A 23,707-nucleotide genomic window follows, 5' to 3' on the forward strand; every position below is an offset into this window, starting at 1 on the left:
GAAAAATGTAAAATTCAATCTAGGTAAACAGACCACAGCATGAAATCACACATAAAATGTACAAATGCAGACTGTGAATAAGAGACCCAGTAGAAAATGAAGGAGGAGCAGACTCTGAAAAGAAAATCTGGCAGAGTGGGTTTTCCTGTTAGCCGTCCATTACTGTGTCTTCATATCTTAGCATATGCTGTGGATGAGCCTGGCCTTAGGCACAAGACTGGGTTTTTTTTCCCTGCCCGAAACAGACTGAAACATCTATTCTTGTCATCTAGGGATGGTTTTAAGTTTGTGTGGTTGGATTCTGGCCATTGAAATAGTTAAATGTGCCAAAAGCTTCTGATAAACTTTCTCAACTACTCCTAAGAAAGATACATAGAAAGGTCCAGTCTGTAAGATAAATAGGGAGCCAGTCTGTAGGATAGATAGGAAGGTCCAGTCTTTAAGATACATAGGGAGGTCCAGTCTGTAGGATAGATAGAGAGGTCCAGTCTGTAAGATGCATAGGGAGGTCCAGTCTGTAGAATGCATAGGAAGGTCCAGTCTATAAGATGCATAGGGAGGTCCAGTCTGTAGGATAGATAGAGAGGTCCAGTCTGTAAGATGCATAGGGAGGTCCAGTCTGTAGAATGCATAGGAAGGTCCAGTCTGTAAGATGCATAGGGAGGTCCAGTCTGTAGGACAGATAGAGAGGTTCAGTCTGTAAGATGCATATGGAGGTCCAGTCTGTAGGATGCATAGGGAAGTCCAGTCTATAAAATGCATAGGGAGGTCCAGTTTATTGGACCTGACTCTGATGCTAGAGCTGGTGAAGCTATTTGAAAGGAAGGAAATTAACCTGAAGAGAATTTATGCATCACCAGTAGCAGGATGTCCAAGGTAGGAGAATCAGCTATATTATGGATAATCTATTGATGGAGTAACCCGGGAACCCCATCCTTATGGACCTCTTTGTCATGCAACTAATAGAATAGCTTATTTCTTATAATTTTTCAAGTGGGCTTTTAAAATTAATAATAACTGAAAACATTTTAACTGAAATGCAAAGATTTTTATTAAAAGTCAGTTCATGTTTCAAATAGTGAAGTGACTTTTAAATTTTTGTTTGCTAAATGATTAACAAACCAAAGCATGCAAGCATTATTTTACTTTATTATTTCCAAGATAGAATTATTTACTTAAAATGTTGTAAATTATCCCTTGAAGTAGGTAGCAACAGTTAAACAAATGCAAATATATACTGTTTCCTGTTAGAACTTTGAGGGGGGACTAACATGGACAACCATATTCATTAAATGGAAATGTTATATTTTTTTAGAGCAGCAATTCTTTTTGGTTTTTCAAGACAGGTTTTCACTGTAGCTTTGAATCCTGTCCTGGAATTAGCTCTTGTAGACCAAGCTGACCTCAAAATCCACCTGCCTTGACCTCCCAAGTGCTGGGATTAAAGGCAAGTATCACCTCTGCCTGGCTGGAGCAGCAATTCTTTTGTGCAAGTTCAGAGTTCACATCATAAATTGGCCTAGTTATAGTTCTTTGGACTATCATGCTGTTTACTTGCTAGTGAAGATTTTTTACAGTAGTATATTATATCTTCATACAATAACATCCTCATACATTTGGAGACGGGCACTGTACCTTATTGGGAATGACATGTTAACTCTGAAAACAAGATGTTGGTGGAAAGATCACTAGATGATAATACTAATAGGGTGTCGTGAGGAAGTTGGCCACCCTCTGCTTCTGGTGTTAGTAGATGACATTTGTTGGATTTTACATCTATTTTTGGCTCTGATATTAGGCTCTCCACCTACTCTTGGAAAACCAGTCTGTGGTATTCCAGTGACTTCATTTTCAATACAGTATTCCATTCATGGAGAATGCCAAATTTCTATGTAGACTCACTCTGTACTTATTACTGTGAAACAATATGCTATTCCTCATTTCTTGTCATCAGTGCACCATAAGGAAATTGAGTGTAGTGTGATTTGTAATTTATTTAGTTACTTAGTGTATTTTTACACATTTACATTATCTGCACGAAATGCAACTTGTATTTATTCCTGCAGAGGATGGGTGCAGAAGAAACCTAGGCAACAATGATGTGGGTTCAGTGTTACATGTGTTAGGATTAGACTCTGAGGCATATTCAAAAAACATCCAATCAAGATGGCGATATTAACATGATAGAAGGGTCATCCCTCATGTTTTTAGTTCAATCTGGAGTTGTTCTGGATCCCTGTGTGACCCTACACTCATAGAATAACCATATTCCTGTGTATAAACACCCTGCCTTACTCAGCACCTGCCTTCACCCCAAGATTCCTCCTCCAGTTCTGGGTGTCATGCTTCAGGAGCAGACAGAAATGCTTAGTGGGGAGCCAAGAGTGCACCTACAAAGTCAAATCACTTTCCTTTGCAGAGACTTTGGGAACACCTACCATAGGAGTTTGGATGGGTCTTTCGTATAAGTCACCAATGTATGAGCAATGCTTCTGCTTAGGTTTCTTCATCAGATCTTAAGTCACATGTACTCCTTAATCACACTATATGGAAATGACTCTTAGCTGAGCTTATTGCTGTTTTAGATAAAAATGGGCATTCTGCTTTTTTGAAGGAGAGACTGGATAATAAGCACAGAATCTCTGGCCCACCATCTCTAACCCAGGATGACAGTCATGTTTTCCCTGAGCCCTGAAGTTATTTGTATCTGATATAGAACTCGGTCAACATACACCTCTCAAACTTTAGCTCTGTCTCCTTTCAGATGATAGGACTTCTTCTGAGGTAAGAGACAAGTTGACTAAAAACTATATTTTGATTGCCTGTGAATATGATTAGACATAAAATATGCCAATTCCTTCTTGAAAATCATTTAAGACTAGAGTGTTCAGGGTGATAAGTAATGTAAGTTATACCATATTTAGTAAGTTCAAAATGGTGCTTCAGCACTGAAAAGCCTTCATTTAAAACTAAAAATAGCTGTACACGTTATGGCCAAATTGTTCAGTTATACATTCCCTAAAAATTTACTCCAACAAATATAGAGAGTAAAGTTAGGTGTTTGAAAATAATATATTGCCATCAGCAAACTAGTGCGTGAGCAAAAGTTTGCAATTCAAATGTTTCCAATATATTATTTAATATGTGTCAGTAATTTCCAAGATAGTTCCAAAATTCTACTCTTCTCTAAGAGGAAACATTTTAAGAATATATATCATTTGGTATTCTGAGGACAAGTCATTGATGTAGTAAAGTGGAACACTTTTGACCCTTAGCGCCATCCTTCGTCTCACTGCTCAGGATAGCCCCAGCTGCCCCTGTACTCACATCTACTATATAAATATCACTTCCTACACCTCAACCCCAAATAAACGGAATTGTAGGGGCCCTGCTTATATGAGCTGTGTTTAGCCTGACAAGCTACTCTACCACATGATGAAGATGAGCATCAAACTCTATGAAATAAGTGGAGCATTATGCACTGTGGCACTAATTATTTTACATGGAGTAACGGGGTCATTATTCTTCTGCCTACTAAAAATAGATCATTTGTTCTGTCAACACCGATGCATAAGATGTGTGTCCAGTCTTTTGTGAGTCCATTGCAGGCAACCACTGGTGTGGTTTTATGTCCAGAAGTGGCATTTCACAGCCTTTCACTCTGGTTTCTAGCTCTTAAATTCTTTGTACCCACTCTTCCATGATGCTCCACACCTTAGAAGGTGTGGTATAAATGTTTTATCTAGGGCTAAACATTCAACCATTACTTCTTTTCAGCAACATAAACAATCATATGTCTCCAAATTCACTGTTGTTCACTGCAAGAGAAGCTTATGAGAGTAATTGTTGAGCCTAGTGTTTGTCTGTGGGTATAAAATAAATATTTAGAAGGTGGCTTGGTGCCATTATAATTTAGCTGGACAATATTACTGAATTCTCTCTCCCAGGGCCTGATCAATGGGTTTTTGACTGAGTTTACATCGCAAGGCTTAATTTTCTTTTATGGAGAAGGTGTTTTATTCAAGGACAGAGCAACTGGTTACTGCTGTAACAACTGTGCCACTATTGTACCAAAAGGTACATCTTACCAGGGAGATTGTTGTTATAGTTAGTCTGGTTCATATCTAGGTAAACTCACTGATGATTTTTCTCAGCCAGAAGTCTGTATGGCACATTTCTAGCACAATGAAATCTAGCTGACAAGGAGGAGGCTTCCAGACAAGTTTCTACTTAATCTTCACACCTTGCAACCAATATTTGTGGTGTCTGCAGCAATAGGATCTTATCCTGTCATTCTGGTGGTCAGTTAAAAAACAGTGGCAAGACTCTGTATTGTTGGGAGTTATTCGGGGTGTTCCTGACCAACAGCTCATGGGGAGTAATCACACACCTGGCACTGAGAGTTTTGTTTAATAAACCTGGGCTTCTAGAGGAGCTTTATTTAGCCATGTAAGGTAGTTCCTTTCTAAATTCTTTTTTCCATAAATTATACTTTGTAGGCTGTTTATAAAACTGATTTCTATATGGATCTTCTATAATCCGTTCATTTTGATTAATCCTCCTCCTTACCTCCTTGTGTCCCATATTCTACCACCCCTTCTTGCTTGTATATTTCCACCTCAGTTATCCTCCAGTCTATGTTTATATTGCCTGTACTTTATTATACCCTCACACCCATGGCATCCCCTTTCTAGTGACCTATTTCTAGATTTCTGGCCCCTACAGGAACTCTTATGTTGAGTACACAAGTTAGAGATTTGAATCTAGAAGCCATTTATGAGAAAGAATATATTTGGGAAACTATGAGGGAGTAGATGTGAATGGTCTGTGTCTCGGGGCAGGGAGGGGGTAGCTTGTATACATACAGAGGCCAGAGAAGAATGCCAAGTGTCCTGTTATATCGATTAGCCTTCCTTTCTTGAGGCAGAACCTCTAAGTGAGCCTAGAGCTAGGCTGGAAGTCCAGTTTCCTTCTGTGTACCAATCCACCATATCCTCTCGTGACAGGGTCTTTCTGAGCAGGAAGCTCTTCCAGTAGGCCTCAGCACTCCTATCCCGTTTCACACATCCCAGAGCACTGAGGTCACAGGCTCAGAGGACGCTGTTCTCAGTCTTTACACATGGATGCTGAGGTTTGGTTCAAGTCCTCATGCTTGCACAACAAGCCAAGCTATCTCCCCAGCCCTAAGCATAAGGATTATTCCATCTCATAAATCAAGTAGCTGAGGGTCAGAGGTTTGTCATCTTATATAAAACTACAGTAGGATGGCTCATTATCAAGATCTGAACATAAATTTGTCTGATTATAAAGTCCAGGTTAATTGGTTGTGCTGGTCCACACCTTAATTTTAGTATCCCTGGAATCAGAGGCATATTTTAAGTTCAAGTCCAGCCTGGAGAATACAGTCAGACAGTGAGACCTGTCTTGGGGGGAAAAGAAAAAAACATATTCTAGAAATAATTTGGATGTTACATTTAAAAGAAACATACTAAGGCAAATTAATTGTGAATGAGTATACTTCATGGCCCCAGAGATGACCAGAATCATGATGTGTGTAAGTAAAACTGCCAGAAGTTGTCCTAATGTATGACACTGTCCACATTCAGAATCAAGGAAAATAAGATTGTACAGCACAGCGTAAAAGACAAACAAAAGTGCCTTGGGATTTAAAGATTCCTTTCTTTTCCCCAACCCCGTGTTCCCTTTTGTACCATAAATGTCTTCATTCTTTCCATTTATTCAAGGAGAAATGCAAAAGGCAGACAGGAAGTGTCAGGGTGAAATGTACTGTCTCTGCAATAAACCCTCACCCTTCTCCATCCATTCATCAGGTTTGATAATATAATGATGCTGCTAGCGTATTTCCATTGAACATTGCCTCTGAGAACCCTGCCAAACAAGACATTGTTAGAATGGAGAGCTAATCCATCAGCAGTCCTGTCCGTACACTCGCGATCACCTCTCACGTTCTCAAGTGCGCCGAGAGACGTGAGGTTGAATGGCAAAGCCGTGTGCGAGCGTAGTTTCCAGCCTCAGTATATAGGTTCCCGGATCTTGAAAAGCAGCTTTTGAAGGAAGCTTTCTGTGTGATGTGGACTGTGGTGAGAGTTATTTTTACACCAATGAGCCAAAGAGTTCTTGGTGAGGAGAAAATCCCCAGCTAATGAATTAAGGAACTGAGCTTGGGTCAAAGTGAAGTACAGTATAGCTTTTAAACCAAATAGTCATCAGCATAGCTGATGCCAGTACGTGTTGGGCAGGGCTGGGTGTTTCTCTGTATTTGTGAGAGGCTGAAGAGGTGTGAGCAGGGTATGTACTTCCATGCCTCTAATCCCATGTGATTAAAGCTTGGTCATCAGCCTTCTTGGCCGAGAGACATCCTTTCCTGCGACTTCACTAAAACCACAAAGGTGGGGGAGGAAAATGACTATTCATTCATGTCAAGACTCTGATTCAGATGGTTCATAGGCCTCAACACAGTATTCAATAAACCTCTATATAAACTGTGAGTCAGACTTGCTTCTGTCAAGCTTGTTTTAGACATCAAGGCACTTTATAGAATAAATTCCTTTCTGGGTTTTATAGACTTGAAATGGAAATGAACATACCTTCATGGATTTTTTTTATGCCAGCAGTTGAATGATATTAGTATCCAACTTATATTTCATGTTTTAATTCGCCAAACAGTTCTTCACCAAATATAGAGAATTTAGGTTGTTAAATGCAAATAGTATCTGCCTCATTCCTTCCCATATCTCAATGTTTATATCTATGTATGAAAGGCCCATTTAAAGAACTATAATACTTCTTTGATATAAATAAAAGTAAATTGTGCTTATGATTTTTCTCTATCAGTCATCTTCTGATTGACTCCTTACTTTGCTGTCTCACAAATTCAGATATACAGCATTAGATATTACCTGCTATTGGATGAGAGACCAGCCAAATTTGGAGAACTATAGTGTCAACTAGCTGTACCCATGTGTCTGCCCACTTTTTCTCCAGCCGTATTTCCCAGACAGCCATACTCCAATATAGTAAAGCAAGACATTAGCCATGGCCAGTAATAGTTATCATAAATTGTAGCTATGTTGACATGACAGAAGTTGATCTTTAAGTTAAGGCTGCCGATTAGGTGATCTAAGTTTATATTGTATAAATTATATACCCCATGATCATAGGATTGTAGATTAATCAGGGTTACCATGGTGACACAGAACATTTCATTTAAATTTGAGTGATTTATTGAGTAATTCTATAACTTGCCTCCATGCTGTACCCTGTTGCCTTTTCTCTGTCCTAGGACTCAGCAAGGAAAAGACTAACCACTTCCATCCTTGTGACTATTCAGTTTGGTACAGTGGTACAATAGTATGGTAGTACTATTGTACGTTACTGTGAGCGTTGAATACATTGGGAGTCATCCTGAGCATACATATGTGCCTATTATTTCCCAAACCAAATGAAAGCAATACGATAATGATTTGGATTATAGTGATGGCCCCTGAAAAGATATAGTTGTAAGAAAGTACTGGAAGGCCCATTGGGGAAACTGAAATGCCTGGGTTCCTTTTGTCTCTTAATAGAGTCGAATCTGGAAGGCCTCGAGGATCTAGGCACAGTTTACAGCAACCTTGGCCAGCAGCTGAATGAGACAATGAGGCGCCGCAGACACTCGGGAGAGAACGATTACAACATCGAGGTGCTTCTGGGAGTGGATGACTCTGTGGTCCGTTTCCATGGCAAAGAGCATGTCCAAAACTACCTCCTCACCCTGATGAACATTGTGAGTAGCGACTCCTCCTGGAGGCGTTTGGTCATTTCAGTCACATCTCTTGTTTGGTTAGTGTCCTCTGGGCGTTGATATAAGAGCCTCACCCAAAATCCAGGCTCTGCCACAGTCATGATAAGCAAGTTTAAATTAAGTCTCTACCATTCCATTTTATCAATAAAATTCAGAAGTCAAAAACTGCAGTAAAAACCTGCTAGCTCAGAGAGATTGAGAAGCAACTAACTGACCTTGCTTTTTGGCTGGAGACACGACAAGAGAAGAATCTCTTCCCTTGTCCAGAACCAAGAGGAAGCTCAAGTTCCAGTCCGCCCTTTCTTTCCTGTGAGTCTTATCTATCCAAACTGCTGGCTACTCTATGGCCAATTCCAGTAAGCCAGTCACTGGCTCAGCCCTGTAGCTCAAGATATAACTTCAGTGGGCCGTCTCAGTCAGAGTGCGATCAAAATATCCCACAACAACCAAGTGAAACATCATGTATTTTAGAAGCCCATGTTGAATGAAACTATATCATGGTTTTGCATCTCGTTTTGTTTGGGGGACAATTAATAGTTTGAAGACTGTCAGCTTGCCTCCATGTTTGCTCTGGGTAGTTAAATGGCTCTTTCCAGCCTTGCTCTATACCCTGAGAGGATGGACGGTTTTCAACGATGGATAAGAACTTTCGAACAAATACGCTGTTTTTAAAATTCTAGACAGAAGGTAACATATTTACAAAGCACATAGCTGCTGGCTCGGCAATTGCTGCTAATGGGCCCTTGAAGGAATCTTTATTTTTCTTTTACGAGGCTTAATCACATTCAGAAAATGGCATCATTTTCAAATTGATGTCCTTTGGATCTGGCCCAGGGCAATTGCTGAGAAATAACCAATGATAATACAGCCAAGCCACCTCCTTCGGGGAGATAACTGAGGCAGTGGTCTTCTTTCATGTTTTACCCCATGGCATTCTATAAGACATGGTGTGCTGAGCTTGTTGCCTGACTCCCTGCCCTCTTTCTGCTTTCTGATGCTTGCTTTTATTTCTTTGGGCACCTGTACCATTCTTTTTTGTTCATCTCTAGTGTATTTCATTCGACTATGAAGATAAATATTAGTGACAAAAACTCTAAATTTCATTAATAATTATTTTATATACATCAACATTTAAGCCTGCTAAGTTTGTTTATTCCTTGAGATGCTAGTTTATAAAGGTACACGTATTCCACGTCTCTGTGAGGTTCAGAAGGTGTGCCCTGCACCCACGCTCAAGGTCCGTACAGTGGCACAAGGTGATGTTGTTATCTGACATCACACCTCTTCCCTCAGCTGCTGACCTGCAGAACTTTCTGGAAGAGGAGTAAGGAGAGAGGAAAACAAGGCCATTTTCAGTAGGTTGGATTGGAATATGTGGCCCTTGAATGCTATGCCATGGAGCATGTTCAGATTCCACAATGGACCACAGAGCACAGATCAGATCTTAGCATCAGAATTCTGATGACTCCGTGGTGGAGGACTTAGACAGATAAGCAAGATTGCTGGATTCCATGATGCACGAGGAGAGGTCAGAGAAGAAGGGATGAACAGAAGTGGAAACAGGAGAATAGGAAGAAAATGAAAACCTTGAGAATTTAGAAAAAATATATCCCCTGTTCCTATATTGCTAGGGCTGAATTAAAAATATAGTGGCTGTAGATGAACTAATTCTGTTATGTAAACTACACAAAGCTGTCATTATCAGTTCAGCTGGAAATATTTTGTGAATGCCTTTAAATTTGGAATCATAAACAAATGACCTACAATGATTAAAGTGTGGTTTTTTTTTTTTTCAAAGAATCCCAAAGTTGGCATGAGATTCTGTGACATTTAATAGAAATATGCCTATTGTTCCAGTGTGGAAATCCTCACTAATCTCCCAAAGGCTGATGCACTAGAGTCTGGGATTCCAAATTGAGGGAAATTGTGACTTGTTTTTAAAATAGCTTGAAAAAGTCAGAGCTGCATGTCTGAGATGGATTTCTGTTGTAGCATTCACGTAGCACAGAGCAGAGACGTAGCAGTGGTTAGACGTTGCCCATAGAAAGCTTCTCGTTCTAAGACTTTCCACAAGGACAGTAGTTGCTGCACTCTGCTAATCTTAATGAAGGGAGAAAAATGCAGGAAGGGAGGAAGGAAAGCAAAGACACACCTAGTAATGTACTTTGATTAGGAAGATTGATTGTACTATCAACTAACAATGATCTTAAGCGAATGCAGAAATGGGAGCTTTAATTTAGAATAATATGCTGCGGTATGAATTTGTTATGGAAGTCTTTAAATTAAAAGTTTGGTCCAGAACGTAGCATTTTAGAGTTTGTGCTTTACTTTCCAAATTTTTAGTTCTCCATGGAGTCACATAAAGCTTCCACGGTGTCCTGTCTGGTGGGAGAGTGTACTTCTCTTCATAGCAGGTTGAGAAGAGGAAGCAAGGAAAGCAAGCAAGATGGTGAAATAAAAGCAAATTCCTTTAAGGGTGAGGTTGGGTTTGCAGGGGGTGCCACCTGGTATTGTAGAATCATATCATTTTACTTTATTGGAACCTGTGAAATTTTTTTTTTCAAATTATCAAGGGGGAATCAGTTAAACAGATATAAAATGTATGGATTCCCATCCATTTGGAAGCTAGAGTTTCTCTCAGCCTCTACACTCACACCCTCTCTTCTGAGTCAACTCCACCTTTCTTTGCATGTTGAGTCTTACATGTTTGTTGACAGTGTTTTTAGGTATCACATTCTCCTGGTCCACTTCCTTTGCCTCTCCTATGCCTTCCTGCTCAGTATCCGCTTACAAGAGAATAAAAGGAAAGCCATGCAAATAAATGCGGATAAGCTTCAGGGACTGATTAAAAAAAAAAAAAAAGAACCTATCCTCCTTGCTTTCTAGTGTAATAATCCAGGATAGTTAATGTGCACAAGTATTAACAGCTGGGATGAAGATTTGAGCTACTTTTCACGGCTGCAATAAAACACTATGGTCCAAAGAAACCTTTGAAAGAGTTTATTTGGCTGATGGTTTCTAGAGGGAGAGTCTCTAATGGCAGGGAGAAATGCAACAAGCAGCTGGAGCAGGAAGTTGAGTGACCACAGTGTTAGCATAAACACAAGGCAGAAAGAGCAGACTGGAGGTGGGGCAAGCTAGGAGTCCTCAGAGACACACCTAGTGATGTGCTTCCTCCTGCAAGTCCACACTAGCTCCTCAAACTTGAGCCTATGGGGGGATAGTCTGATTCAAACCACCATACCATGTATACAGAAACTACTACACAAACTACTTTTATACAGGTAACAGTAGCTTGGTAAAGATAAGCTTTTGGCATTTATTGAACATGGAGGCAATATCTCATGTCCCCAAGATGCTTAGAATTCAAAAGCAAAACTAAGAACCCCAGACTTTTAGGTTTGGAGTGATCTTGACAGGCCCGCGAATGCAACCTTTTTTGCTGTAAAGATGGGAAGATTGATACACTGGCTCCTGCAATACAATCTGTGATAGAGATGGCAATGGCTATAATCCTCTCCCATGCCTTTTTACTTTATTATCGGAAATAACACACACACACACACACACACACACACACTGTCCCCAGTACAAAAATGAAAGACAAAATACCCCTAAAACAACCTTGTACTTCAAGAAATCCTAGCTAAGAAAGCACTCATTCTTCTGTAGAAGTTAGCTGTTCAGCAGCAATTCGCTAAAATGTAATGCAAGCAGCGTCCCCACTCGTCGTCCTTAAAGAAATTACGCCAGCCCCCAAGACTCTGGTTCTTCCAAAGCTAACGAATGACTAAGTGTTAGCACATGAGCATTATTGCTGGTTACTTAATGATAACTTCTGGGTCCTCACTAATGTTTATGTAAGTATTGCACATCAATGCAAGGCGGATTTATCTGGGGGTATGTGTGTTCAGGAGGCCTTAATGGGTCATGTGACAGTTCATTTGGGGTCACTATCTAATATCCGCTTCTGTTGAAATTCACAACACTACTCTAGGCATTTATTTAGCCAGTCTTTGTAGTCTTTTTTGAGACTCAATCATGTTAAATCCCTAGGAAGCTAATACAACTGAGCTCCTTCTCATGTCTTACTAACTCCAGTAGGTAAAATAAAATCATGATATAGAAATGACATTTGTTCATTTAGAAGATCCACCCACAGCCATTATTTAAATATGAACTGAAAAGGAGGGAGATGAGATTTGGCCAATAACACCAGTGATCAATAAAGTGTCCATAGAGGACATATTCTTTGAGCTGGACTTCAAAGACTAAATTGGCGTTTCTATGCTGTAAAAGGCTGTGTGGCATGGGATGGGACTGATGGATCATGCGACCAAACCCGTCTCTCTGAATGTGGCCAACAGCGGGGGCTGACTGAGAAGCAAAGGACAATGGCTCTGGGCTCTGATTCTTCTGCATGGACGGGCTCTGTGGGAGCCTTCTCAGCTTGGTCGATCACCTTCCTGGACCTGGGGGGAGTTGGGAGGACCTTGGTCTTAGCATAGAGTGGGGAACCCTGATGGCTCCTTGGCCTTGAGAGGGAGGGAGGGGAGGTATGGGTGGAGGGGAGGGGAGGGAAGGGGGAGAAGGAGGGGAGGGAGGGGGGAGGAGGAGGGAAGGAGATGGAAATTTTTAAATATAAAAAAAATAAACCATGAGAAAAAAAAAAGGCTGTGTGGGTATTAGAAGGCAAGAGGCCACCTTGTAACATGGTACTACAAAATGCTAGCTCGTGATGATTTGGGAACCACTGTAGGTTTGTCTATGTGACAAATTAATGGGTATGGCAGGGAGCAGAGTCTAACTACAGAAAAATGCATGCACCATCCTAAGGCATGTGCATTACACTGTAAAGGGTAGAAAAGATGAGTGATTTCTTTGGTGTGGGCTTTAGAAGCACATTCTGCCACAGTCAGACGACTGGGAGGCTCTTCCTCTCCTTTTCCTCCTTGCTCCAATGGTTTCGGTCTCACTCCTGTTTCTGTCTCCTATGAACTTGCCCCTCCCACCTTCTTCAATCCCAGGACTCAAACCCAGAGTTTCATGTATACAAGCCCTCTACCTCTGAACCTCATTCCCAACTCCATTTATTTCTCCTCACGTGTATAGTCTCTGTGTTTTTAGCCTGTGTATCTCCTAGTAGAAATCAGGCCTGATCAGAGCAGATTCAAACTCATTTACTATTTATATTTAGTTCCCCACCCCTAGGCTATCTGGACACTCCTGAGTTTACTAAGAGTGTAGACGATTGTAGTCTTAGCTCACACTGCAGTTATTAGTAAGGTTAGGTTGCAGCTGAGAGAAAACTGATTGGATTGTAGGACCCCTAAATACTAAGAACATTCCAGAGATGGAATGCAGAAGGAAAGTAGGTGTGCATGTGTGTGTGCACGTGTGTGTGTGTGCATGTGTGTGTGTGTGCATGTGTGTGTGTGCGTGTGTGTGTTAGGAATATTCACTTCATGGGAGACAACTGTGGAGAGTGATCATTTTTTATAGATCAATTCAGACTGTAGCCAGAATTACCCTTAAATGTCTTGCCACCCAAAGGTCTCTTTAAAAAGTCACATAGATCTACTGTTTCTCTGCTTCCCTGAGAGAAACAATTATGCCTAACAGTTTTTACATTTATGAAAGCCAAACACCATTTTAATCACTGTTCACATATGAACTGTGTATTCCTCAATAACTCTGTGAACACAGCACTGTGGTAATTCACTGTTACAGATGAGGAAACTGAGGCACAGACAGCGAAATGATATGCCCGGGGTCACATAGCTAGACAGATAGCTGACAGAACCCATGTCCTTCAGTTCACCACTCCACCGCACTGGCCCTGAAGACCCAATCCACCTGAAAGCAAGTGAGTGTCTCTTTGTTGAACCGGGCAAAGCTGTTCATCAGCTCGTCAGACAGAGGGGTCAGGCTGTCCTGCCAGGGGAATGCCCTGGAGAAATTGTCCTGACTGGGAACAAACCTGGAAGGAATTTTCTTTTCAAGGAAAGGGATACTTGATTGGATCTTTGCCTTTTCACCCTCTTTATATCATTGGCAACCTGATCAAAGTCAAGGCCATCTGAAAATCGAATTAATATTCTGTTTACCCCTCTTTTCAGGTCATTTAATGAGGACTCTGGGCTCAACCCCGAAGTTCTCATTGAACCTCCCTGACCAGAGTCCAGTAGGCTGGCACTATTGATGACATTTTGATCAGCACTACATGTGCCAAATGCATGACTTACAGCAATGTCCATGCTTAATACTTTTCTTATGTCCAATACACTGACTACACGCCATGCCCTTTTTTCTTATTCACGTGTTCTGCTAATTTCTGCTCTCTGCTCTTTATTTTCCCCAATACTATTAGTACATCATTGTATTGGTGAAAAAAAAAATTGTTACCTGTAATAAATCTAGAACACAGTCCCTGCTGAAAAGTTCACCCGAAAGAAAGGAACCGAAGCAAATGAATGTTGAGTTACCTCTCCTGGTGTAATTCCATGGTATATTTGTAAACACAGAGGTGTGAGTTACTGTTATTCTAAAATGAAATCTGTTCAGCAGTGCCTTGATTTGTGGGTTTAGAACTGTGGGAAAATGTGTAAGTCTATTGACTTGAGGATCAAACTGCCCAGATTTGCATCCTTGGCTTACTCCAGAACTGTGTGGCACTGGGCAAATTACTTAACAACTCTCAGTCTCGATTTCCTTAGCAATAGAGTGAAGATAAATATCTCTGTGAGTGTTTCAAGGATTGCTTGAATTAATGCAGGTTAAAGTATATAAAACAATTTCTGGCTTCTAGAAGAGTGTGCATGATGTTAAGTATTGTGTGTGTGGAGTTTGGCAGTGATACTTTGCTTTTGTGAAATGAGTTTTCTTTGCCACTAAAAGCTATGCAACTATTTTCTTTGCAACACTTATTTTTTTCGTCTTCTCTGATAGGCTAAAGTTGGGAATTCAGTATGGCGCACGCTCAGTTCTTTCTACATTGCTTTTATTGCATGGTCAAAAGAGACAGCCCCTGGTGGGGGTGGGTAGGTTGAGATGTGTTTAGGCCTATTTATATTATGATCAGTTGACATACAAACTCAAAATAAGAGTTTTCCAATATTTTGCTTTGCTTTTAAGAGTCAAATAAATAGTCATTCAAAAGCAAGATTTTCCTCATGCTATTTTGAAATTTCTGTTTTACTTAGTGGGAGCTGTTTTATTTGTGGGTAAACAAGGGGAGGCTGAGGACAGCCCTGCTGGTATGTAGGTGCTCCACGGTGTAAGGCAGCAGCTAGCTTGTCCTTCTCCGATCCCAAGAGTGCACAGTGCCATCTGCTGGCAGCTCTGAGAAAACCCACACTGTCATGATTCTTTTCCCGTAATATTCTCCGTGATTTTAAGTTGAATATTTCACTTGGTTGAGATGTAACAAATTCAAATTGAAGCATCTTGAAATTCCCTTACAAGTATGACGGGCCTTTTGATTTTCTTGAGAGAGGTGAATTGTGACCATGCATTTTCACAAAACTTCACCCTATACTCTTGGATGGATGGGAAAAGGACTTGGCATTTGGCAGAGGATAGTTAAATGTCATTTTGCTTTATTTGAACAACCTATGTATGAGGCTGGCAGGCAACTGTGATTACAATTCGACAAGAAACTTGAGGCCCAGAGTGGTTAACTTAAGCATTCTAAACTTCCTTAGCTTATTAGGAAAAGCTGAAACCAGAACCCAAGGCTTTGAACATGTGACCCCAACACAGCTGTGCTCACTCTTTCTCCAGTTGTTCTGATCCCCATGTCTCAGTGTGAAAACACTCTTCCCATGGCATGGGAAGCCGAAAAGCTGCTGTATTCCTAAGCGTGTCTTAAAACTGAATTATAATAAGGAGTCAACTTTCGTGATCCTGGAGAAGCTTGCTGGATGGGATCCAGGGCTTTGCACAGCAGAGGCTGCGACTGTTGGTTTTTCTCATCAAAAGACTAGTTTCTGCTATTGTGAAAATATTGCTCCTGTTTTGATTAATTTTAACCTGTGATAATATAGTGGGAATTTTAAATGATCCTATCCCATAATGGATGGTTTTTCAGTAAAGCAGCCTGCTACCCAATTTATCTTTTGTTAAATCAAGAGCCCTTTTTCTGGTGACTGTTAATTTGACTGTTAAGACAGTGCCCTTTTACTCAACTTGATACCGTCGATGCTGGCATTAGGAATTCTTACTATGATACTTTATTGGCACTATGTTGAATTGTAAATTTTTTGACCACAAATGAATGTACTAATGTAGGGTGGTCATACATACTTTTGATGTTCTACCTCACACGTCACAAGCTGCTTGCCATTGTTAAGACCTTTTCTTAACTTTGCTACTCTAAGGCAGTGTGGTTCTCAACCTTTTTAATGCTGTGGCCCTTTAATACAGTTCCTCATGTCCATCCATAAAGTTATTTTAATACAGTTCCTCATGTTGTGGTGTCCACCATCCATAAAGTTATTTCCGTTGCTACTTCATAACTGTAATTTTACTACTGTCAGGAATTGTAATGTAAATACCTGTGTTTTCCAGTGGTCTTGGGTGACCCCCGTGTAAAGCCGTTCAGTCCCAAAGGGGTCGCGACCCCCACGTTGAGAACCATCGCGCTGAAGTTTTCCATGGTGGTGTGGCACTTCTCTATAGCAGTCATGACTATGTCTCCCACCCACACCATTGCCTCTCTCCCAGAAATTAACCCGCTTTTTCTTCTGTACTTGGTGCTTCACCTCTTTTGCTTCACTGATAGCATTACTTTTGCCCTGTTGCAATGAAGACCAAAAACATTTATTTACACCTCATCTCCAGCCACCTAAGCATGTTCTCCCTTTGTGCGAGAAGCCATGCCTCCAAGGGGGAACAGCCGCCTTACAAGAAATCTTTTGGAATGTCTGTGAGTCTCCGGATGTGAGTGTCAGTGACAAACCTGGTTATGGATTTGTACTTTTATTGGAACTGTAACATTAGAAATGTTTTTACCGGATAATTAATCTACATGAGGAGGCAGTGTGTAGTGTGGTGTAACAGAAGAATCTGCTGGTGACAGAATAGGCCATAGATATCAGAGCTTCTGTCTAGCATTTAACTTTGTTAGATCGGAAATGACCCATTTGATAGAGATGGGTGGTTTCAGTTTTATTTTCTGTAGACGTGGTGCACAAATTTAGCATTTCTTCTCTACCCCAGCTTCTCAGCCTTTGTGGAATTTTCTTCCCCTTCTGTGAATGAGATGCCCTTTAAAGACCCTTCTCTCATTTTTGGTCTGAAGTCTGAGCAGTTTGGCAGAATGGGTTCTTTTCACAAGACTTTGAGATAGTATTCTTTTTATATTGCTCACTCGATTGGAGCTCAGAGAAATGAAGAATTGCTAGGCCTCAGGGATTGAGCAATGATGATCTGAGACAATTAATACTTAGCGTCTTTAATCACTACATCTCCCCAGTCATTCTTTATATGACACATTTTTCTGAGCTCTTTACTCTCTGTTATTCCTTAAATACTGTTGTTTGCTGACCACCTCTCTTGTATGTCTATTAGCCTAGAGTGAGTCAACCTGGCTTTGAATCACCTACCCATACTCTGTGAAATGCAAGAATTCATCACTGTTTCCGTCTGCATCTTAGCTTTCCTTCTACAACTGTCAAGCTGGATCGTTCTAATCTATGAATGTGCATATATGTGTGTACATAAAAATATATGTGTATGTGTTTATCAATACATGAATATATACACACATTCTTCCACTTAAAGTGATCATGAAGCTTTCTCATTCAATCATTGCCTTATTTAGCATGTTCTGGCTTAGACTGACCTTTCACATTTGTCTTTAGTAGCTTAGTAAATGCTGTGTACAGTTTGGCTACGTGGCATGCTATCTATCAGTCTTCATTTAAGGTCTACAGTGTTGAATTTGCAGTCACACTAGAATCCCGAGACATCTAAATAGAGATTTCTTGGCCTGTTTCTTGGTTAGTGTAGCAAGTCGGAGTTTCCTGGTGGCTGAGTTTCGTCCTATGATGACTGAATATTTTGTATTTTCAGACATTTCTTCTACGGCATTGTACTTTTCTCTGCCTGCTGTCCAAACCTCTTGGACCTCAAGTGGAATTGTGGTTAGCTTTCATCCCTCTGAGTTTCTGCTAGAAGCCTGGGCCCTTGTTCTGGGGAAGAGCTAGTAACTGGAATCTAGCCGAGTAACCCTGCCTCTGTCATTCCTGCTCGTATTTGCCAAGTTGGACAGACTTGCTTTACACTCACTTTGCAGTAGCTTAATCAGGAGCTATAATTACAGTGCACTCTAGATTCCTGTCTGCCAGTGACTCACAGTGGTTTAGATTGCCGCTTAAGGACTTAGGCTTCATCCTCCTCCTCTACATAAAGCAGTTGTGTTTTACACTTGGAAAGATTCTAGGCTAACTTAAAAATGAAATAAGGAGATAAATCCAGGACTGATGTCTCTGATATGCAGTTGTGCTATCTCCTTAATAATGTATATTCTGAAGGACAGCTATCCTATAATAATTCTAAACAATCGCTGCCTACTTGCTGACCCACAGAGAGACCACCACAGCTTCTACACAGAAATCCCTAAACCAAGATAGTATATTTCCCAGTCACTTGGATATGCCTGCTACTGTCTGTCTTCTTTCAGTGTGGTGTGGCCACTGATGGGAAGGCAGAAAATCATTAGAATTATATTCTTGTATTTGCAGTTAAGTGTTCTGTATAGACACGTGTGCACACACACCCCACAATTTATTTAATAAACTTCTTCACATGTCTATGTGCATTTTTATCTGTTGTTTACAAAAATCAGTAATTCGTGTACCTAAGGATTGCTCCAAAATGAAAGATAAATTACTTCATCTTGGAGATCGGCTTAAACTAAGTTTAAAAACAATGTAAGTTGACCAGTCTGACTAGAGTAGCGATCAGCATGGCTGATCTTTTGAATGTTACATGTCTCTTGAAATCGTCTGCCTTGCCTTTATTGTAGCAACGGTCTGCTTTGTCTCCAGGTAAATGAAATCTACCACGATGAGTCCCTTGGAGTGCATATAAATGTCGTCCTCGTGCGAATGATTATGCTTGGTTATGCAAAGGTAAGATATCTTAAAATATGTGGGCTCTGAACATTAGAGACTGGCTTATCCAGGAGAAAATTTGAGTTGCAAAACTACCCTTAATCTCATATAAACTCACGATTATACCAAGCTAGGGAGGAGAATTTTCTAGAATGGGAAGAGATTTCTATATTAGAGGAACTTTTTGTTAGAGACAGGTCTCATATAGCTCTGGTGGGCTTCAAACTCCCTATGAAGTCAAGGATGGCCTTGAACTCCTGAGCCTCTCAATTCTACACCCTAAATGTTGGGACTAGAGGCATGCACTAATGTGTTCAGTGTATATTGTGCTGGGGTTGAATCAAGAATCGCTTGCACACTAGACCAGCACTCTACCAACTGAGCTAGACCTGACTCCAGTTATCACAATTTTAGGTGTGACTGAATGAGTAAGCGAACATGAATGGATGCCGTTAAGAGGGAAGAAAATCTCCTTAGCCTATTTCCCTCCCGCTCATGACTGCCTACCCATTCCCTGTGTCTGTGTGTACTGTCCATTGATATGACAGTTACACTCCGCACTTGGAATACACCAGTGATTTATTTCAAACAATGTTTCAAATGGTTATATTTAAAAATGGAGCACTCTGAATATTTTTTTTTCAGTTAAAGAAGCTTTAATCGTTTTGCAAACAGAAAGTTGGATTGAAATCTATACAGTAGCCATTCTTGCCATGTGGTTAAAAACCTACGTACATTGATACTAGATGTGTCCGCGTCCTTGGAAAGAATTAAATTTTTGGGGGGAGCCTAAAGAACTTGGCAATTTTTATGTTTATAACAATGAATGCCTCCCATAGTTGATCCCCCTGATCAGGAAATGCTAGTGAACTTTTGCATCTGGGAGCCATAAGCGTCTGTATTTGCATTTTTCATGTGTCTATCACCCTCATAGCCTCATCTAAAGCTACACTGCCCCCGATAGTTACCTTCTCCTAAAACTTAACATACTTTGTGTTGCCGCAGAGCAACAAGCTAACCCCAGCTGGAAGTCTTAACAGCCTTTAGCACGGTTATTAAATCATTTGTTTGGCGTACTGTATGAGTAGCATATAACAGACCAAGCTAAGTTTATTAAGAATGTAAACACTGATAATAATATTGGCTGAAATTTAACAAAATGCTGGGCCCCTTAGCCAATTAGGGAAGTCATTTGGGATTCCAAATTCAATTTCTCTTTCTGTTAAAAACACTCTGGAAAGGAGAAATCCTGTGTTCTCAAAGGATAGGCTCTCTTACCCCTCAACTTTTAAACTCCAGACCACAGTGTGAACTTAACATATGTATACCCACAGAAGCTATCAGATAAGAGGCCAAACCCTGTTGTTTCATGAGGCTAAAGCCTATTTTCCCCATGGTGAAGCTGATTTAATTTGACTGTACCCTGTACACTAAAGTTTGTTTTGCCAAATCTTGAAATAACTTATTTTCTTCCCACATACTGACGTTTATTTCTGGACCAAAAGAATACACAAAATTCTTAACTAAGAACTTTGACTTTCCTATCTCTGGAAAAAGTCTCATGCAAGAATCTTTCCCAGTATTTTTGTCTTTAATGTGTGAAATCTAAAATTTGAACAAATTTGAACAGAATCAATAAATATTTTAGATGTCTAAAATTCTCCTCTAAATGATTAATACTGCGTGACTTCACAGTGGTAGACATTGCGATGCATGTTTCTGTGGATTCTCACACAGGTAGCATAGAACCTCCCCACAGGGTCCTTGTGGGCTTTAGAATTCCCGAATCAAAGTTGATTTCCCCAAATAATATTTCTGAGTCCTTGTTGAAATATTATCCCCAATCCAAGTCACAAAAAGTGTGTTTACCATATTCTTTCCTTTTAGTCTATCAGCCTCATAGAAAGGGGGAACCCATCCAGGAGCCTGGAGAATGTGTGCCGCTGGGCTTGCCAACAACAAAAACCTGATCCCAACCATGCTGAACACCACGATCATGCCATTTTCTTAACCAGGCAAGACTTTGGGCCTGCTGGAATGCAAGGTATTACTGTTGCTATTTAGAAGAAAAAAATAAAGAGCCTGAGTTTTCAAAAAGAAATCCCAAGTCAGGCAAGTTGTGTAGATGTTCCTATTCCCCCACCACTTTCCGCCATCCACCAGCCAAGCATACATTTTTCTCTGTTTCTGCCAGTGGCTTTTTGTAGGATCCACAATGCTAAATGCCACTTAAACACCATAATAAATGATACTTGCCTTTAAAATAATGATTGCACGTTTGGGGTATGGAAGGGATGCTGTAACGTTCAGTGTGATTTCTGCTAACTTCGGAATGAGAATGGCTCCTGCCAGCAAGCAATCTTTCTTCCAAAGTCAGCTTACATTTATCTAATAAACACTGGTGTAGGCTGTGGAGAGGGACTGATCCTCTTCTGTTCCACACTGGTGGGATTTCTGGCTCCATCCATGAGAACCAAGATGCGAAGGGCCATTGACTCAGACAGAAAGACAAGGCCGAGATGGAAAGAAGAACAGAATGGGAGCCCCAGGCGGTCCCTTCCCTCTTTCCCAAGAGGATGTGGCTTACTGATAACAGAGAAATAATGCTGCCACTGTTTGCAGGAACACTGCGTTCCCCCCACCCCAAGCAAAGACCCGGTACTAATTACAACGAGTTTTATATGTAAAATGGAAATAAATGTGATTATCATTGTCTGCAGGATACGCTCCAGTCACGGGCATGTGCCACCCAGTGAGAAGTTGCACTCTGAATCATGAAGATGGGTTTTCATCTGCTTTCGTAGTAGCCCACGAAACCGGCCATGTGTAAGTTACTGCTGACAGCTAGATAGGAGAACAAAGCTTTCTCTTTACCTTTCCTCTGTTGTTCACACTTTAAGCAACGATGCCTGCCAGCGTGAGTTGTCCTCCTTTGCCAAGAGTGAGGAGCTGAAACCCTGACGGGGCCTGTGCAGAAACTCAATGAGTGGCTGGCTGGTCAACAATCCCACGCCTTTTATGGCTATAGAATGAGAAAGGCGTTTCATTAGTCTGCTCTCAATTTCAGTATCCGTGGTGTCTCCAAGGAAGCCATGTGGACTTTAAAAAGTATGTCTTTCCCAGCATGTGTTGTGCAAGAAGGAAGGAAGTCCGAGCCACGGTCCTGCAGTTCTTACCCATGCGGTCTCCTTTGTGTTCTAGGTTGGGAATGGAGCATGACGGGCAAGGCAACAGGTGTGGGGACGAGACAGCCATGGGCAGCGTCATGGCGCCTCTGGTGCAAGCTGCCTTCCATCGCTACCACTGGTCCAGATGCAGTGGCCAGGAGTTGAAGAGATACATCCAGTATGTGCCTCACGCATGTCATGCCCTGCTGCATAGGCTACACACATGACATCAGAGGTGTTGACCCAAAAGTTCCTATAATGTCATACAATGGTATAAGCCCTGAACTTAAGTGTAGTCCTGTCTGGGATGGGGTTTCCCTGGGGTAGATTCCTTGTGACTGATGGTCAGGCTTGCACTGAGAATGGAGACAGGGTGCTTGTACGGTGCCTGTTTTAACCCTGTTCATACCCTGAAGTCCTGCTGTGCAGATGTTGGGGTCTGCCCTGCCACCATTCACATAGCTTCACTTAGTGACATGAATACAGTTGCCACAGGTTCCCTGTATCCCAGAGTTGTACTTGATTTACATTCCTGGAATTAGTAAAGGTGAAAGACAAGTTGAATAAAACCAAAATCCATAGAACCATGTTTCTGGGAACCTGCTGCACAAGCTGACAGAACCCCAGAGTTTTTGAGCTAAGAGACTTTTTCCCCTTTAAGGCCTGATTTCAACAATGAGAACTTAAATGTACTGAATGTTTTGTTCCTGCAGCTCCTACGACTGTCTTCTTGATGACCCCTTTGAACATGACTGGCCCAAACTCCCAGAACTTCCTGGAATAAATTATTCCATGGATGAGCAATGCCGTTTCGATTTTGGTGTTGGTTACAAAATGTGCACTGCGGTATGTGGCCTCTGTCAAATTAGATGGCCTCTCTTCAAATCTGTTTGTGTAGCTCCTTTTGGGTGGGCTTTGCAAACTCATTGGTGCAAGTGTGAAAATAGCTACAGTTATCTTGTAATTGCTCTGATGATTTAGCTAAACTAGATGCCTTGGGCATATAGCCTTAATTGATCCTCATAAGAAAAGAGATAGGGAGATCATAGACTTTTATTATTCTTATTTTTTTTTACTTTTTGATATTACAATATAATTGCATCATTGCCTCCTCCCCCTTTTCTCCATCCAAAGCCTCCCAAATACATCTCCACGCTCTTTTTCAAGTTCATAGCTTTCTAAATCAAAAGCTATTGTTACAGATATATACATGTATGTGTGTGTGCACAGAACAGATACACACACACATTGCAGAAGTAGGGGCAGAAAGATTGAAAGGCTTTTATTTTTAGAAGGAAAAAAAAGCCAAGGTTGTTGAGGTTCTAAACCTGCTGGAGCCATCTATTGATACCTGGTGAACAGGAAGCTAGCTGAACTGATAGAGGCTCTCCAGCTCAGAGCCTTGTGTCCCGTTCCTCCTCTGGTTTTCCTCTCCTTCAGAGATGGCATTGAGATCTCCTACGGCCAGTATTCTGTATGTTTGCAGCTATATGAAATGATTGTGGAACGTGAAGGAGTGTGGTGGTATGTGCCTGGAATCCCAGCACTCAGAGGCTAAGGTGGGAGGATCATGAGATTAAAGCCAGGTTCAGCTACTTAGTGTAGTCAGGACTGGCCTG

At 41.0% G+C, this 23,707-nt stretch overlaps 1 protein-coding gene across 2 annotated transcripts in view; it reads left to right on the forward strand.

Annotated features, from left to right (window-relative positions):
- Positions 1 to 23,707, forward strand: part of Adamts3 (ADAM metallopeptidase with thrombospondin type 1 motif 3) — a 214,280-nt gene that overhangs the window by 157,584 nt on the left and 32,989 nt on the right. For both annotated transcript variants that reach the window (XM_038330474.1, XM_038330465.1), the window contains exons 5-10: positions 7,587 to 7,786; positions 18,856 to 18,939; positions 20,809 to 20,965; positions 21,642 to 21,747; positions 22,123 to 22,266; positions 22,802 to 22,934. In XM_038330474.1, the coding sequence (XP_038186402.1) occupies positions 7,587 to 7,786; positions 18,856 to 18,939; positions 20,809 to 20,965; positions 21,642 to 21,747; positions 22,123 to 22,266; positions 22,802 to 22,934 (824 nt within the window). The remainder of the gene's footprint in view (positions 1 to 7,586; positions 7,787 to 18,855; positions 18,940 to 20,808; positions 20,966 to 21,641; positions 21,748 to 22,122; positions 22,267 to 22,801; positions 22,935 to 23,707) is intronic.

This window comes from Arvicola amphibius, chromosome 1 (assembly GCF_903992535.2).
Source record: "Arvicola amphibius chromosome 1, mArvAmp1.2, whole genome shotgun sequence".
Lineage (NCBI taxonomy): Eukaryota > Metazoa > Chordata > Mammalia > Rodentia > Cricetidae > Arvicola > Arvicola amphibius.